Source organism: Ammospiza nelsoni, chromosome 31 (assembly GCF_027579445.1).
Source record: "Ammospiza nelsoni isolate bAmmNel1 chromosome 31, bAmmNel1.pri, whole genome shotgun sequence".
NCBI classification, from domain to species: domain Eukaryota; kingdom Metazoa; phylum Chordata; class Aves; order Passeriformes; family Passerellidae; genus Ammospiza; species Ammospiza nelsoni.
This window is the reverse complement of record NC_080663.1, coordinates 1,149,977-1,168,527: the sequence shown is the minus strand read 5'-3', so window position 1 is coordinate 1,168,527 and position 18,551 is coordinate 1,149,977. Positions and strand designations below refer to the sequence as shown.

Genomic DNA, 18,551 nt, shown 5'->3' with positions numbered 1-18,551 from the left:
CGCGCTGCCCATCCCGACCTGTCCCGGCTCCATCCCCGCTCCTGCCGCGGCTGCGAGGGCTGCGGGAACCGGGCACCGAGGGTGTGGCTGCTGCTGGGGGAGGAGGAGGAGGGAGGGAAGGGCAGGGATGAAGGGTGTTATAAATTGGAGTGGACAATCTGCTGAGTGAGTATAATCAGATTAACAATTTTTATTGATTACAGCAAGCAAGGCAAAAAGCAAATCAGTGCTGGGCGACAGGGGAGTCTCCGCTCCGCCAACTGCCGCCCGCTTCTGGCATTTCGTGGGGTTTATATACAGTCCTGCTTCCGGGTTGGCGTGTCTTTCAGGGTAGTACTCTGTGCATTCTCCTCCTGTTGCTAGGCGGTCGTAGTCTGCCTCCCGGTGGTCTGAGGATGAAGGCTGGTATTCTTTCACTTCTTGCCCCACGGTCAACCTTTCCTTAGTTGGTATGGTAGCGCTGGTTCCTGGAACTTTAAGCTTACTGAGCAGATAAGCAAATATTGTTCTATCAATTATAGCAGGCCCGCTACCCATGTCAAGGGCCTTGCCCCTTACTCCTCGGCAAACAATAGGCACATAGCTACGTATAGTTACACATTGCTTATTTAGCCTTTCAACATATTAGCTTCTAACATTTTGCAGTTTAAGCCTTATGACATTTATTTTGCAGTATATTAGCCCGTTATATTAATCTTGCAACATACTAGCTTGTTACATCTTTCTTTGTGGATTTTCTATTATTGGCTTTTCCCCTTTTCATAGTCTTTAGCAACTTGATGAACAAATTAAGACATTAACTCATTACAAAGGGGGAGGAGGAGGTGGGGTTAGGGAGGAAGAGCAGGGGGAGGGATGGAAGAGGAGGGATGAAGGCAGAGAGCAGCAATGGAAGGAGGGGAAGGAGGTGGGGTTAGGGAGGAGGAGGAGATGGGATGGAAGGGGAGGGATGGAAGAGGAGAAGGAGGTGGGGATAAGACAGAGGGGGAGGAGGATGGGGGATGGAAGGGGAGAAGTGGGGAGGAAGGGACAAAGGCAGATGGAGGCTGAGCTGAGGGAACCACGCTGTCGATCCCTGCCTGAATTCGCAGCCCTCACCTGTGGGATCATCGCCACCCCATCGCGCTGGTGAGCAGGGAGGGGGAGCTGGGCCCGGATATCACGGGTGGTCCCTGGGTTGGGGCTTTTGGGGGATGTTTAGAGACTGAAGAAGTCCAAGGCTGAGCAGAAAAGGCCCCTTGAGGGGACATCGGGGGGGTGGCGGTGGCGGCTGCCGGCAGAGGCAGCCTGGAGGAGCAGAGCCCTGTGTCCCCCAGGAGCCCAAAGTGGGGAGCCCAGAGAGGGGGGAGTGCCATTGGCGGGAGCCTCAAGAGCCTGGAGAGGGGCAGGGGGGACTCCTTGGAGCCACTGCAGGCCAGAGCAGAGAATGAGGGGAGAAGGGAGCCCGGGAGCCCAAACAGCCCCAGCATCCCGAAATGGGGAGAGTGAAGCAGGGGGAGCTTTTGGGATTGCTGGGACTGCCAGCAGTCTGGGCAGGGCGGGCAGGCACAAGGGGGACCCCCAGTCCAAGCGTGACCCCCGAGTAGCTGGGACAGGGGGGAACCCCCGAACACCAGAGAGGAGGGACCAGGGACGGGGAACTCCTGGGAGGCTTTTTCAGGGCTGAATCTTGGTGTTTCAGAGGTTTTTCTGGAGCGGAGGTGGCCGGTGACTTGTAGACATGGACTTGGGGAAAAGGGACTTTCAAACTCAGTGAGTGTTGGGGAAGGTGAAACAGGAAAGCCTTATAAATATGATTGTCTTGAAAAAGATTTTGAGAATATAGAAAGTGTAAGGAAGACTGAAATGAAAGGAAGATCTGAGATACCTTAGTTAGTGAACAATTGGAAAACAATGGTGTGGCCCAACTGAAGGTAATCCCCTTTTGATGAAACAATTCCCTCTGCTTGATGACAGGTCCAAGGGTCAGAGCAGACCCCACTAGCTCAATAGAAGGGGTCCAAAGAGGAGTTTTTAGAGTGTAAAATGTAACAGAGTATGGTGATGTAATGATTCTTACACACTGTATGTAAATTCTGTAGGATTTGTATCTTGTACTAGATTGGTTGGTGAGAAATAGGATATTCAACACAGAAGAAAATTTATTGTGTTATGATCGGAATGTTGCTCTCTTATGCTCTTGCCTGTCTTAGTCTTTTACCTTCTTACCCTCTCTACCCCTCTCTTCTCTCGGGCCTGCTCTGAGCTGTGCCTAGCAGCTCCAAGCAGGGCCCTGCACCCAGGCCCTTTGCAATAAACCGCAAGTTCCACGACCTGGCTGCAGAGATCTCTCGTCTCTGTCTGTCCCGACCGTCCTACCCCCTGACAGTCCTACAAACGCGCTCATCCCTTGTTTTCCCCAAACCAGGATTTCCCATTGCCAAGGCCTGGGAGGCTGTGAGGAAGAGGAAGATGCCCCGGGACACTGAGGCAGGTGAGGAGGAAGTCAGTGCCCCTTTCCCCTCTGTGCTGCTCCATCTCCCAGCCCAGCACAGCCCCGGCTGCAGCTCAGCCCTGGGGGATCTCCTTGCCCTTGCCTGTGGCACGGAGGCAAATCCCATCCTGTCCTTGTCCTTCCTCCCCCAGAGCAGGAGCTGAGCATGGAGAGGAGGGAGGACAAATGCCCGCGGCAGAACCTGGTGGAAGAGGCCGTTTTGAGCGGCTCCACGGCACAAGAAGCCAACGGGGAGGAAAAGCCCCGGAGATGCCACACGAGGAGGGGCTGCAAACGCAACTGGCGGGGATCTGAGGGAGAAAGAGCCAGCCTGGGCCAGGAAGGCGACCAGAGATGGAGCCAGAGCTCAGAGCTGGTGATCCATGCGCAGCTCCATGATGGGGAGAAGCCCCACACATGCGTGGAGTGTGGGAAGAGCTTCAGGTGGAACTGCCACCTGATCATGCACCAGAGGATCCACACTGGGGAGAAGCCCTATGAGTGTGGGGAGTGTGGGAAGAGCTTCAGCCAGAGCTTCAGCCTGATCACGCACCAGAGGATCCACACTGGAGAAAGGCCCTACGAGTGTTCCAAGTGTGGGAAGAGGTTTCAGACCAGCTCCATTCTCCTCCAGCACTATCGGATTCACAGAGAGGAGAGGCCCTTCCAAGGCCCCGACTGCGGGAAGGGATTCAAGTACAACTGCAACCTCGTCACCCACCGGCGCATCCACACTGGGGAGAGGCCCTACGAGTGTGATAAATGCAGGAAGAGGTTTCCAAGCAGCTCCAGACTCATCCGGCACTATCGGATTCACACAGAGGAGAGGCCCTTCCAATGCCCCGACTGTGGGAAGGGATTCAAGCGCAACTCCACCCTCGTCACCCACCGGCGCATCCACACTGGGGAGAGGCCCTACGAGTGTCCCCAGTGTGGGAAGAGCTTCTCCAGCAGCTCTCACTTGACCCGGCACCAACGGAGGCACCACTAAGGGAAGCCCTGTGAGTGCCCCGAGTGTGGGCAGAGCTTTGTGCGCTGCTCCAGCTCCATCCCCCACTGGAGGAGGCACTTTGGGCACAGCCCTGGTCACTCACATTTCCTTGTGATCCATGTTGGGAACACACCTGGCTGCTTCTCCTTTTGGTTTGGCCTTAATTTTCCTCTGCTTCACCTTCATCCTTTAAAAACACCCAAAACTGGATTCAATGAAGGAAATTGATCGTATATATCTGACGTTGCATAATTTCTCAGTTGTTTTAGAGGGAATTTAGGATTTGGGGACGCGTTCTGTGTCAAGTCCTGCTGTTGCCTAGAGGAAGGAATTTGATCTCACCCTCCTTATGTTGCTAAGAACTCCTCCCCTGACCCCAACCCCAACTCCACCCTTGGGATATCCTATAAAAACTCCACGGCTCTGCCTTTGCCCTGTCTTTGGGAGGTAAGGAATGGATTCCCAAAGGATCCGCCCTTTTCCCACTGTATTCCAAGCGGATGAACCTGTTTCACTGGATTCCCAGAGGATTCTGACTCTGTCACTGTTTTTTTTTCATTTGTACTACTGCAGTTCTATTTTTGATTTTTCCTAATAAAAAGCTGTTATTTCTATTCCCATATCTTTGCCTGCGAGCTCCTTAATTTCAAAAGTATTTAATATTTTTATTGTTTATAATACTAATAATAATAGTAATAATAATAATAATAGTAGTAGTATTAGTAGTAGTAGTAGTAGTAGTCGTAGTAAAAGGAAGGGAGTGTACATTTATAGTTCCTGAAATATGTAAACTGGTTTTTGGATATACAACAGGCTGATGTAATTAAAATCAGATTAATTAGGGGTGTCCCCGAAAATAACTAGGGTGGTCTTGGTGGCCAGAACAACTTTTGCTAAGTTGTCCTTGTCTCGCATGATATCAGCCTGTTGCATATTCATCAACTTTTTGCATATCCATAAAGGACTTTACATATTCCAGGAACAAAATTGGCTTCATCCTGTTTGGGGGTCCCACCTCCCTCCCAGCTCAATTTGGGAAGTCTCATCCCCCTCCCAGCTCAGTTTTGGGATCCCATTGCCCGCTATCTCAATTTGGGGGTCCCTCTGATTGGCTGGAAATTACCCCGTAGGGTCTCTGAGTATTTACCGCAGTGAGAGGCCTTGGTATGTGCCTGGCAACTGATGAGTCAGAATCGGGCCGGGCGCTGATTGGCTGAAAATCGCTGAGCAGGGCCAGTGCTCTGAGTTTCTGCCCAGCAAGTGGATCGTCATCAGTGCCATGTGTTCTGACTGGTCGGGATCTGTTTAAGGGTGGGGATGGGAGGAACTGGGGTTACTTGAGGTTTCTTTGGGTTTAATTGGGGTTTGTTTGGGGTTTATTTGGGGTCGTTTATGGACTATTTAGGGTTTATCTTGGGTTTTACTTGGTTTATTTGGAAGTATTTGGGTTTATTTGGAAGTGTTTGGGTTTGTTTGGTTTCTTTGGAATTATTTGAGGTTCTTGAGGGTTATGTTGTTGTATATGAAATTATTTTTTAGTTGTATTTGAAATTATTTGGGGTTTTTTTTACTTAATTTGGAAGGCTTCTTTTGATTTTTGGGGTAATTTGTATTTGTTTGGGGTTATTTGGCGGACTTTTAGGTATTGTTTGGAGGTTTTTTGCGGTTTATTTCAAGTATTTGGGGGTTATTTGGGTTATTTGGGGGTCATGTGAGTTCAGGCAGTCAGCAGGGACAGGCTCTACAGGGTGACTGGGAATATTTCTCCTGCAAAAAATGTGAATTTTTCCTTAAAAATTCGAGACTTTTTCCCCAAAACACTGGGAATGTTCCCTTAAACATCACCGGCTTCTCCCAGCCAATAGCGGCGTGTCCTGCCCCAAACCATCCAATCACTGCACTTCATCTCCCAAATTAACAAATCATGGCGCACCCCGCCCCAAACCATCCAATCACCGCGGGTCTTCCCTCAGGAACACCGGCCTCCCCATGCGCCGATCCAACCAATCACCACAGGTCTCCCATCAGCTACTCCTGCCTCTCTCAAGCTGAACCAACCAATCACCGGGCATCTCCCCTCAGCAGCACCTGCCTCTCTTTCCTCAATCTAACCAATCACCGGGCGTCTCCCCGCAGCAACTCCCGCCCTCCTCGCGCCGCTCATGCCAATCAGAGCCGAGTACGAAGCAGCGCCCCCTGACCCCGGGGCCGGGTATGGAGCGGGCGCCCCCTTCCCCCCCCTCCCCCCCACCTCGTCCCCTGGACCCCCTCAGGGACCCCCGGGAGCCGCCCCGGGCTCGGGCAGGTCCTGCGGGAGGCGCTGGAGAGAGCGGGGGAGGCGCTGGGAGAGGACGGGGGGGCTCCGGGAGCTGCTGAGGAGGCGCAGGGACAGGTGAGGGGTCCTGGAGGGGTCGTGAGGGGAATTTGGGGAGGGGTCTTGAGGAGGTTTGGGGGGGATTTGGGGAGGGTCTGGGGGGAACTTGAGGGGGTTTTAGCGGGGTCTGGGGGTGCTGGGGGGGCTTTGGAGGGGAATTTGGGGAGGGGTCCTTGGGGGGTGTCACGATCCTCACGGACGGGTTTTGTGATGGTTCAAGGATTTGATCTCAGGGTGCAAAAAGAACTGACACGGTACAAGGGGGTTTGCAATGATAATCGAAACAAATGCACCTTTATTGAATGACCACAGCAAAATGCGATAGAGGGATTAAGGGAGAGAAAAAGATAGAGGAAGAGAGACAAGAGAGAGAGAGAAAGAGAGAGGGGATAGAGCTGCCAAACGTCGAGACGAAGTCCTTTGGTCCAGTCCAGTTGAGGATCCGCCTGTTGCATTGGGGAGGTCTCAGAGGCCCAGTTCATCTGGACCCCAATTATACTCTTTTTCACTGGGGCAAGGGGGATGGATTTTGCAGCCGAAACAAAGGTAGTTTATTGTATCTTTGGGGGGGGAGGTGGGAAATAAGGATACACACAGTCCAAGTTTGGAAGCAGGCGAGAGTCATTGATTTCATTGTCCACTGCCTACACCTGCAACATCCACCTTCCTTTGGGCAGCTTTTCTTTCCCACCCTGTACACCTCCCCCAAGTTGGAGCTTTCAGTCCCAGTCTCTGGAAGAAGGTGAGAGGAGCCTTCTCACATAGGGATTTCATGTCTCAGTCTCTTGATGAACAGGTTTCTTTCATTTCTTTCCCTGGCAGGGAGAAAAAGGCACCATTGCTCCTGGGCCGGGCGGGCAAACCTCTCCCAGGGCTGACTGGCAGAGCTCTGCTCTGCTCCCGAGCTCCCCGGGGGCGTTTTGGGAGGCGGCTGTTCCCGGGCACCCTCCTCTGCCGGCCCTTTCCAGTCTGCTCATCCCTCCCTTGGTGACAAGGCCCTGCCGCCCACGAGCACGGGGACTGTGTGGGGCGTTGCAGGCACGAAGGAGAGGGGCGGTGGGGAGAACGAGGTCTCACCTGGCCAGCAGACCCACTGCACAGTGGTGGGTGTCGGCACGGAGCAGCGTGTCCCAGGCACGCTTGCGTTCCATGGACAGCACCACGTGCTCATAGCGCATTTGGCAGAGCAGGGCCTTCAGGGTCTGCAGCGCAAAGCTGTGTGCAGAGCAAAGGCCAGGTCATGCTGGGAGCCCTGGCTCCTGCCCTGGGGCATGGGAGGGATGGGGAGACTGGGAGTACTGGCACGGAGCACCTGTTGGGGTTGGTGGAGAGGCCGTGTTGCTCCTGGCATCCCTGCCAAAAGGTATCAACCTTTTCTGGCATCTCCTGCGTGCTGATGTAAGCTTGGAAGAGCAGATGCAGAAAGAGACTGGGGAAACACTCCAGCACAACAGGTGAGCGCAGGCCAGATTGAAGATTTTCCACAGTGCCACGGTTGCCTGCAAGAAATAAAACAGCCAGAGACAACACTCAGTGGCCAAGACATCCACGTGGCAGGGCCCGAGCATGCGAGGGAGAGGTCGAGGGACACGCGGGGGGAGCAGCCGGCCTGGTGCCCCTGAGCCCTGCCCCTAAGGCAGGATTCAGCCCAGTGCTTGAGGCAGGGAGATGCAGCTGGGGGGGGCACAGAGAGCTGGCTGCTGGAGAGGCGGCTTGGGGGCTGGCAAAGGCCAGCACCAGAAACTCACAGCCAGGGCAAAGACTCCTGTGTCGTCCCCATCGGAGGGGGACAGGCTGTGCACTGGCCAGGCGCTCAGCACATGGAGGAGCAGCTGCAGCGCAGGCTCCGCAGTCCTGCTCGAGGACATGATGGTTCCCCACATGGTGGCGGCAGCTCTGTGGGGCCAGAGCTCTGTGTCAGGGCGGGTTCGGCCACAGCGCCGTGGCCTGGGCAGCTGCAGGGCCCCACGCTGGCCCTCAGCCCTGCCTCTGCCCACTGCCCCTGGCCGGCAGCGGCCAGCCAGCCCACGTGGGTACAGGCCCGGAGGGGCAGGGAGGGAGCGTGGCACCAGGCTCAGGAGCTGACATGGCAGCACTGGAAAACAGAGGAACCAGAGAATCCTGGAACTGCCCGCCTGTCAGGCAGTCAGCAGGGACAGGCTCTACAGGGTGACGGGCCGGTGAAGCCTAAGCCCTCAAGGCACGTGGGGCTGCCCTACCTGTCACACGATGGGGCCCAGCGCAAGAGGGTGATCAGCACATCACAGGGGTGTTCCTGGGTCAGCTCCAGAAGGGCCTTGTCCAGCCTGTGCCCAGCAGCCTCATTGCCGTGAGCCACTGGTGGATGTACCTCACCATCAGGGCCAGGGCCCTCAGCCCGACTTCGGAACAACCCCGGGGCCTCCTGTCCCACCCAGTGACCCCCGTGGCTCTCCCAGTCCGTCCCAGTCCATCCCTGGGCCTGCCCGGCGTGTTCATCCAGTGTAGGTTGTCCGTGTAGCCGGCTCCTTTCAGCCAATGAGAGCGCGTCTCTCTGGTGACTCATCGGTTGCCATGCAGAGTCCCTGGCGCTGAAATCCCGAGGGCCCCGCGCTGGACTCGGCCTCCCAGTGCCGCGCACTTCATTCCCAGTTAATTCCAGTGCCATCAAAATCCCTCTGAGTGCCATCCTAGTCGCTCTCAGTACTTCCAAAGTCCCTCCCTCCTCTTCTCAGCCTATTCCAAATCCATTCAAAATTAATTCCCAGTTCATTCTCCGTTCAAGCCCACACGTCCAACATCCGTCCCAGTGTGCCCCACCCTGTCCCACCTCTCTCAGCGCCACCCCAATCACTCCCAGTCCCTCCCTAGCCCATTCCCAGTCCCTTTCCAGCTGATCCCAGCCCTCTCCTCTCTCTCTCCCAGTGTCCCCCAGCGTGTCCATCTCGCTGGTGCCTCCCTCGAGCTCCCAGCCCGGCCCCGGCCGCCTGCTCTGCTCCGTGATGGATTTCTACCCTGCTGCCATCCAGGTGAGGTGGTTCCAGGGCCAGCAGGAGCTCTCGGAGCACGTGGTGGCCACCGACGTGGTCCCCAACGGGGACTGGACCCACCAGATGCTGGTGCTGCTGGAAACGCCACCCTGGCGCGGGCTCAGCTACAGCTGCCAGGTGGAGCACGTCAGCCTGGAGCAGCCCCTGAGGCGGCACTGGGGTACGGGGGAGCCCCTGGGGGCGCTGGCAGAGCCGCTGGGCTGTGCTGGGAGCCACTGGGAGGGAGCTGGAGAGAGCCGGGCTGGAAGTGGGAGAGGGGCTGGGGCCTGGGCAAGGGCTGGGAAGGGGTTTGGGGGGTGCTGGGGAGGGTGGGATGGGGTTGAAGGGGTCGTGGTGGGCACTGGGAGGGAGTTTGGGGGCTCTGGGTGCAAAGGGCAGGGGGTTTAGAGGATGCCGGTTGCGACTGGAAGGGACTGGAATGAGCCTGGAGGGGGCGCTCGGAGCGCCTTGGTGTGTCGGTGAGAGGTTTTGGGGGTGCTGAGCCCTGCGGACCCCCGAGAGATGCCGCCGGACGCCGCCCGCATCAAGATATTGATGGGGATTGGGGGCTTCGTCTTGGGCTTCGTCTTCCTGGCGCTGGGGCTCGGCTTCTCCCTGCGCAAGAAGGTCAGGGCGGGTGCCGGGGGTGGCGTCCCCGCCGTGGCGGAGCGTGTGCGCTCCCGCCGGGGCCCCAGCCCGGTGTCACCCCCTTTTCTCTGCCCAGCCCGCTGTCACCCCTTTTCTCTGCCCACAGAGCTCCTGAGCCGCCGGCGGCCGCAGGCCCTCCCCGTGGGCTCGGGCCCGGCCGGGACCCCCCGCTCCGTCCCCGCTCCGCTGATTTTGGGGGGTCCCGTGTCCCCCCCAGCCCCGCTGGCACTCTTCCCCCACCCAGTGCCTGCTCCCAGTGCTCCCAGTAAAGCTTCCCAGTTGGCCCCGGGCCCGTTTATTGGGGGGCGATGGGGAGGGGTTTGGGGGGGGCGATGGGACGGATTTGGGCAAAGGGAGGGGGACAAAGGGTGGGGGCTGGGCCCAGGGGGAGGGGTCGCTGCCCGCGGATCCCGCAGTTCCCGGTGCAGGACGAGCTACGTGCGCTGCTCCATCTCCATTCCCCGTGGGAGGATCCGCGCTGGATAATCCCGGGTGACCCCCAGGGTCGGAGCCCCCCGTGTTGGAAACACTCCTGGCTGCGGGTTCCACATCTTCCTGGCCCCCCCTGGACACCTCGATGAAGGCCGGGGGGTCCCCACTACTTTTCTTGTTTCTGCTCCTCTCCTCATCTCCCCCTTCTCTTCCCCCGGTTCAATCCCTCCCCCCCCATCCCCCCCTGCTCTTCCTCCCGCCTCCTTCCCCTCTTCTCTCTCACATTCCCCGCCCCTTCCTCAATGGTTTCTTGAAGGGTCCAGTTCCATCTTTCCTTGGCTACAGCCCTGTGGGCTTTTCCAGCTGACTTCACTACTGCACTCTCGGACTGAGAGTGGGGAATCATGGTGCTTGGTTTCCTCATTGCAGCTGCCTTTGACAGGGTTTGTTTCTGTCCTCAGCTGATTTTGGCCTCTGCGCTCAGCTCAGCCCTGAGCAGGACCAGCGCAGCTCCATGGTGGGCACTGCTCACTGGATGGCCCCAGAAGTTGTGACCAGATCTCCTTATGGCCCCAAGGTGGACATCTGGGCCTTTGGCACTGTGACCATCGAGATGGTGGAAGGAGAACCTCCTTACTTCAGGGAAACGGCAGCCATGGTAAGAGGCAAATTCTGTAGTGGCTGCAGAGGCCTGTGAGCACAGGGGGACCCTGCACTGGGAGCAGCAACTGGAGGTCTCTGCACATGGGAAGGGAATTCCCAGAGGACTCCACCCCCAACACAGAAGAATATTCTTCAGTCTCCAGCAACAATTTGCTTTGGGATTTATGTTGTTGCCGCTCATCTGACTGTGAGGATGACCTGGAAATGTGAAGCAAGTGCATCAGGTCTAATGTTATCTTGCAAGAAAACCCCACACCAACCCCACATCCCAGCCCCAAACCCAAGAAGTTTTCTGCAGGAGTTTCTAAAAGAGGTTTTGTGAGATGATTTCCCCCTGATTTTTCTCACTGGAAAACTTGTTGAAAACATAAGGATGATTGTTTAACATCCCCAAAGTCTAAAGTATTTCTTTCCTATTCCAAGCTACTTTCTCTGTGTCACCAAGCCTGAGCTTTCAGCAACACAAACCTCCTGGTCCTTGCCTGGCAGTGTCTGGGATGGGGCATCAGGAATGCATTTACTTGAGTGTCAGTGGCACTGCAGAGATGCACTTGATGTAAGAATCCTCTGAAATAACACAGGCAGACCACACTGACTCTGGAAAATGGCCTGTAACGCTGGTGTCCCCATTTGGAGAAGCAAAATGGGCTATTTCTGAATGAGGTTCCTACTGACAGAGTCAGCCAATGAAACTGGCTCTCAAGGCGAGATCATTTGGATGTTGCAGTGGCTGTGGCAGCCCCAGGGTTTGGGTTTTTTGGCTGGCATAGCAAAATGAGCTCTGAGCAGCATCTGTGGCAGGGAGGAAAGTGCCCCTGGAGTTGGGGCTGAGGCCCCGGGGTGGATGTGAGCCCGTGTGGGTGTGAAGGGAGCTGGCAGAGCGCTGAGTTTGCTTTCCCTGCAGGCTCGCGCTCTGATCCGGCGGAACGGGACCCCGCAGCTGCAGGAGCCCCGGCGCCTGTCGGCTCTGCTGCGGGACTGCCTCGAGTGCAGCCTGGAGCCTGACGAGGAGCGGCGCTGGGCTGCCCAGGAGCTGCTGCAGGTGAGGGCCAGGGGCTGCAGGGGAAGCAGCAGCGCCAGGGAGGGGTTTTCTTGTGGGGCCCCCTCCGACAGTCTCCAGTCTGGCTGCGTTCCACACGCAGAGCAAGCAGAATCCTCGCCTGCTGTGGCTTGGCAGGCTCCTTTGGAGCTCATCTGGGCCTGGTGCCCCACAGCGAGCAGGGACATCTTCGAGCAGCTCAGGGGGCCCAGAGCCCTGCCTGACCTGAGCTTGGATGTTTCCAGGGAGGGGGCACCTCCCACATCTCTGGGCACCTTCTGTCAGTGTTTCCCCACTCTGCTGGTTAAAAAATTCTTCCTTAGATCTAATCTGAGCCTGCTTCCCTCTCCTGAGTTTCAAAGCATTTCCCTTTGTCCTGTTGCAACAGAGCCTGTGAGGAACTTGACTCTGGAAAGTAACAGTTCATTTCTTTCCTTTTTATCCTTTGGGCAGCACCCATTTTTATCATCAGCCAAGCCTCTCTCATGCCTGACCCCTCTGATCACTGCAGCAAAGCAACTGAGGGAGAAGCGGAGGAGATGAAGCCCTTGAGGACAGCTTTCAGTTATAGCAGTCAGGACAACTAGTTAGTTATGGTAGTTAGCAGTGGTAGTTAGTTATGGTAGTTAGCACTGCTAGTTGGTTAGGGTAGTTAGCACTGGTAGTTAGTTTATGGCAGTTAGGACAGCCTGTTTGTTATGGCAGTTGTTTGAATAAAAATTCTCTTAACCCTCAACTGCCTTGCTGTGTCCCTTCCTCCTCCCGCTGTGCCTCAGCTGCCCGGAGCAATGTGAGGGGAGAGCAGGCCCAGCCTGGCCCAGAGCTGAGCCCCAGCAGAGCCCTGGCAGAGCCCAGAGCAGCCTCGGCCCCTGCAGAGTCAGCCTGGAAGGAGGCGCTTGGAGCCTTCTCGGCTGCACCCGGCTCTCGGTTACAAACTGGGTGTGCTGGAAAATGCCACCGGCTCTGCACAAGGGCAGAAGGGGCCAGGGGAAGGCCCAAGTGCTCCATGCAAGGGAAAAACCTGCCCTTGGTTTGTTATAAATAACTGGGTAGTGTTGGCTTTTGCTATTATGTATTGACTTCTGCAAAATATTCTTAATCACACTGATTTTGATAGAGTGCCGTTTGTAATCACTTTTAAATGCTGTTGCTATAGTATAATTTGTCAGCTTTTTGTGGCCAATGCCCTGCCCCCTGTGTAGCTCATATCCTCAGAACATCATTTATGGATGATATTTTAGTTTGTGGACAGCATGAAAAACGTACATTATAGTTTTGGATATGTTGCAAAATATTAAAGTGGATGTCATGTGTTGTGCATTAGAATGTTAACTTTTGCAGAAGTAGCTGTAGTTGTGAAATAATAAGTAATGCTTTTATTTTTATAAATAACTGACAATAACACTTCAGAGATGTTTGTGAAATAGATAATGTTCCTTCAAGTACTTGTAGAAGTATCTAAAACCATTTGCATGGTCAGATAACATTTAAGGAAGGGATGTGATGAGGAGCTCTGCCACTGACCCTTCCCCTGTCAATAACTGTCACCTGCTGAAACCACAGAACAGGGGCCCTTGTGAAGGAGTGACACACAATCCTCAAAACAGCAATCCACGATTCCTGCATGTGCTCTAAAACGGTGAGTTGAGGGTCAAACCAACCTAAAGAATTCCTGGAACATGTAAACGAGTTCAGAGAAATGTTTGAATGTGTATAACCATTATGAATATGTATTTGAACAATACACTGGAGAAACTAGACAAGAAGAGTTGCTGTGGTTAACCAGTGTGCCTCTGGCAATCGCCAAGCACCCAGTGCTGTTAGTGATTTGTCCCTTATTATTCCTTATTAAACTTTCAAAAATTCTAAAGAGTGAGGGTCCTTTCTCACAAAACCCAAGGTGCTCACCCCTTGTTCTTCCCCCAAAGCCAGGATTTGTCAATCCTAACTTTGTCTGGACGGAGGAGAAGGAGGCTGCAAGAAAAAGGAAGATGCACTGGTGTGGAGGCCCATGGGAGTCTCAATCTCCAACCCGTGGGGGACTGGTCCTCAAGAAGAAGAATAGATTTCAAGGTTATGGTGAGAAGCTTGCTTCTCCCATAGATCTTTGCAGGCACAGGCTGATTTATGGAATGTTATGTTGCCCCATTGGCCCGTTGGCCTAATTACCCCAGTTCAAACCCTATTACCCATCTCTGGTTAGTCCCTAGAATGTTCTCCCTCTCTGTCCCTCCATTGGCCCTAATTTACTGCATTCCTCTGCCCCTGTTTCCCTATTAGCTGACCCGATCCTTAACCCCTCCTTTGCATCATTTCCCCCCATATCCATTGGACCCTGACCCTCAGCTCCACCCTCAATACCCCATATAAAAACCCCCTGTGCCCTCAGCTTGCGCCCTGTCTTTGTCCCTGGGCCCTGTTCAGCTCTGTGCCCTGTTCCTGTACCAATAAACCCAGTTTGCTGCAGATCATACCCAGACCCATCCTGCCGACTTTGTCAGCTTTATAAAGCAGCCGTGAGCTTCGGGCTCCGGAGTGCCGGACGCTCCAAGGGCCTCGGCAGCGCCAGGACGCTCCAGGCTGGGACAGCCAGGCAGGGCAGGAGGAATCACTGCTCCTTTTCCCTCTCTGCTGCTCCATCTCCCAGCCCAGCATCGCTGCAGGACAGCCTCACTGCCAACGCCATCCTGCCAGGGCTGGACTGGGGGGATCTCCTTCCCCTTCTCTCTGTCATGGAGGCAAATCCCATCTTCTCCTTGTCTGCCCTCCTTCCTCGTCTCATTCTGTCCTTCATCCATCCACGTTCCTTTCCCATCTCCACCGGGGAGGACAAGGCCCAGAGATCCCACACGAGGAGGGGCTGCAAACCCAGCCTGGGGAGCTGAGAGGAGGTAAAAGCCTCCCTGTGCTGGGAAGGGTGTGGGGAATGTGAGAAGAGCTTCAGGCAGAGCTCAGCCTATTCCTGGTGCCTCCAAAACCGGCGGTGCCAGATACAGAGATCCACGGGGCAGCAAAGATCCCCCTGCAGATCCATGGGGATGCAGAGATCCCCCCGCAGCCCCCGGAGCAGCCACGCTGGAGCACGGCGATGCCTGAGAGGAGGCTGTGACCCCGTGGCCAGAGGGCCCCGCTGGAGCAGCCTGTCCTGGCAGGACTGACCCCGGGGCACAGTGACCCACGCTGCAGCACTTGGAGGGGGCTGTGCCCCATGGGATGGACTCGGCTTGGAGAAGTTCCTGGAGAAGTCTCCGGTGGGAGAGAGCCCAGGGTGCAGCAGGGGAACGTCTCCTGTCCCTGAGCAGAAGGAGAAGCCCCGGGGCATGAACTGAGCCCGGCCCCATTCTCTGTCTGCGGCACTGACGGGTTGAACAGGTGCAGCTGGGAGGAGGGAGGCGTGGGCGAAAACCTGGAATTAAGGATCTTCACTTACTTCTCATTATCCTGCTCTGAGTTTTAGGAGTTTTCTGTCAGAAATCTCTCCCATCTCCCACTCATCCACAGGGGTTTGGGGCGGTTTTCCCTTTTTGGGGGAAATCAAAGCGATACAATGATGCTCCTGATTAGGGGCAGGAGAAGTGATGCTCCGGGGCTTCCTGCTGAGCCGGAGCCACCGGAGCCGCAGTGCCGGGAAAGCCGTGGCGGGAGGTGCGGAGAAGTTTGTTTATGTTTTCAGCTCAATCCCCTCGGGCCCGGGCCCGTTCCAGGGCTGTTCCTCAGCTCCGGCTCTGCCCTCACGCAGCCCGGGGGGCCCTGAGAGCGCGGGGCGGGGCTGTGCCGTGTGCAGAGCCCGCCCCTGGCTGCGATTGGGCGATGGTGCCGTCAGTCGTGGTTGTGGCGCGCTGATTGGTGGGAGCGGGGCGGAGCAGGGTCTCGGTGGCGGACTGAGGGCGGCCGTGGCTGGGCAGCGGCGGCATTGTCGGAGCGTGTGTGCGGTCCCGTGAGCGGCGGCAGCGGCCGGAGCGCGGTGAGGCGGCGGCGGAGCTCGGAGGCGGCCGCAGCCCAGGTGGGAGCCGCGCTGGGTTGTGCGGGGCCTCGGGGCTGGGTGCGGGCCTCGGGGGCGGCAGGGGGCTCGGGCGGGTTCGTTGTGCCGTGTCCGGCGCGTGTTGCCGCTGGCGTGAGGGCGCTGCGGGAGCGGCTGCCCGCGGTCTCCTTGCGGCCGCTGCCTCGGCAGGAGCCGCTGGCGGAGCAGCGCTGGCTCGGCCCGGTTGCTGTGGCTGGGACAGAGGGGGCTGCCCCGTGCCCGGGGCTGTGCGGGGAAATTGCCGTGGCCGGAGGTTTCTGTGCGCAGAGGAGACAGAGGAGTCCTGTAAAAGTGACTTTATTGCTGGGCAGAGGGAGAGGCCGTGGGGAATTTGCCGTGCGCTCTCTGCCGTTGTTATTGTTCGCAGCCCCTTTTTTATTCTCATTTTGCTGGCCTCATCTCCCTCTGCCTTTACCCACTGGCTGAGGTGCTTGGAAGGTTCAGACCTCCCGATCCGGCAACTGCATGTCCTCGTTAATGTGCACCCCCACTTTTGTATAACAGCCGATATTCACGGCTCTATTAAGTCTTTGTTCTTCTGGAAGCTCAGGAATTTAGCGGGACTTTGTGTGAGCAGCAGTCCTTGTTAATTAGTTACATTTATTGAAGCTGGTGGTTTCGCCCATGCCTTCCTTATCTACAAATCCCTGGCCCCTCGCTCAGCTGCTGAATGAGCTGCACTCTGAAGGTGTGGAGCATGGTAAAAAGGTGAGAGTTGGTGTTGCACATCAGAGGAGAAACAGCATTCGTTTAACCCATGGACTGCCAAGGAGCCACAAAACCGTGTCCCATTCCCATCCTTTCCACGTTTGGCCTGGAGCATGAGGTGCTTTCTTACTTCCTTTGTTATCTGTTTCACCAATTTTCCTTTGTCATCTCTTTCCAACAAAAGTTTGAGTAATTTAATTTTCCACAAACTCCCCTTTTTTTCTGTTAAAACGTAATATGATCCCATCCCATGGTTAAGTGTTGTGTTCCTCATTTCAGTGGATTGGTCGGCAGGAAGGTCAGGCGCTGGAGTTGTCTGGTTGGTTATTGCGAGGGCAGCTTGTAATCTAATGATGCCATTGAAATGAGAAATGGGTTCTGTGGCTCCTGATATGAATTGGTTCGGGTTCCCAGGGGCTGGTCCATGGTGTTGTAGGATTTGTTCTGCTGGCCATTCATATTTTTTTCCATTTTTCGCCAGGGCTGCATCAATTGACTGCTTTTCTCTAATTAAATCATTAAATCCTTGGATTCCCAACTGATTTCCCTGAATTTTTGGTAGCAAAAAATCCCCAGTGCTCTAATATACCCTATATAACACAGACAGTGAGAGCACATGTTGTAGTGGGCAGAGGGATGATTCCCCCCATTTGTTTACAGTGAAGTTTTCCCAACATTCTGCATTTGCTGTTTCCCTTTGCAGCTTCACTGTTTGTGTTGCAGGGTCAGATATCCTCCCCCTGGGCTCTGCCTTGAGCTGTGCAAATTCCATCAGTGCCAGCAGGCAGAGCTTGGGGTGAGGGGCAGAGGGAATCAGCCCAATTCCTGCCCCGGGCAAGAGACCCAGGTGCATTGTCCACGCTTTGCCCAGCAGTGTTCATTTGCATTTCTAAAGCTCCTCTGGAGGCTGCCTGGAATGGAGCTTCTCTTCCAGGGCAGCCATCTGGTGAGTCACATGTGGCCCCCCCAGAATCTGCTTTTTTTTAAGAAGTATGAACTATTTACGAGTTCAAAATATTACAGTTAAAGCTCTTCAATTTTACAAAAGCTACATAAAGGAGAACATGGAAAAACCCTGACCAAAACTTGATCCTCACACTTCTGTCCCAAACCTACCTGACAACATTAAGTGGGAATATAATGAAAAAATTTTCTCATGTTGTAATTTTGTCACTGAAACTGCAAGGAAAACAAAATCTCTCCAAGAATCTCTTTATTGTTAGAGAGCCAAGGTGTCATTGGTTCTGGCCAGGATGTGCAACAGAAATAATTTCTTTCACAAGTAGCCCAGCTGTGCAGAAAAAATCATTCCATGCCATGTGAGTTTTACTAGATTTTCCTAAACTTCATGTAGAACCAATCTAAATCCACTGCTTTAATGTTCCTTGCTTCCAACTTGTTTAAGTTGTTAGCATTTAGTTTCCTGTTGGACCCGGATTTCTTCCCCTCTGAAGTGTGAATTCGATGTCCACACTCCTGGATTTCATTCTCAGCCTGTTCCAGCCGAAGTGTCTCCAGCTCTGCCGGGGGCAGTGTCTGGGGTAGCTGTTGACTGCTGTTTGCTGCTGGGCAATGTTGATGTTTTGTTGCTGGTCGTTATCTCTGTGGGTGTCTTTTGGGCTGTTCCCAGTCTGTTGGGATGTTAAACTCATCTCTATTGAGTGGTGTAACATCCCTTAAATAAAACCGTTAAAATTCCTTTCCCAAAGGCAAACCTTTTTGTAGAGAAACCTTTCTGAGCAGAGAAATAATATTTAAAAGAACCAAACACGGTACACTTTGCAGCAGTGCAATGACAGGCAACCCAGAGTGTGGGTGTCAGTGAGCCCCAGAGTGGAACTGTGCCGTGGTGTTCCCCAGCAGCTGTGGCAGTGCTGGCCCAGGCAGCGCTGAAGCTGCAGCAGTGGCAGCAAGGCTTGGCCCCAGTGGCTGGAGGTGGCAGAGGAGGGTGGCCATGATTGCAGAGGATTCCAGGCCAGGATCTGTGGGCAGGCGAAGGGGCTTGGCCCGCTGTGGAGCCCTGGCTGCTGCTGCGTTGCCTTCAGGGCAGGCTCAGGGGCGGCCTCCCATCCTCCTGCTGCAGGCGGGAAGTGCAAATCTCCGGGGCTCCAGAGCCCTTGAGGCCAGGCTGAGGGGTCCCCCCGTGTTGAGCTGTGCTGGCGGCTGTTTCTGGCCTCGGGGACACTTGGCATGG

At 55.1% G+C, this 18,551-nt stretch overlaps 1 protein-coding gene across 1 annotated transcript in view; it reads left to right on the top strand.

The window, feature by feature from the left end:
- Positions 1 to 1,475: 1,475 nt before the first annotated feature.
- LOC132085569 (zinc finger protein 345-like) overlaps positions 1,476 to 18,551 on the top strand; it is a 29,217-nt gene continuing 12,141 nt past the window's right edge. The window contains 3 exon segments of the mRNA XM_059491026.1: positions 1,476 to 1,537; positions 2,283 to 2,473; positions 2,626 to 3,503. Coding sequence (XP_059347009.1) covers positions 1,476 to 1,537; positions 2,283 to 2,473; positions 2,626 to 3,503 — 1,131 coding nt within the window.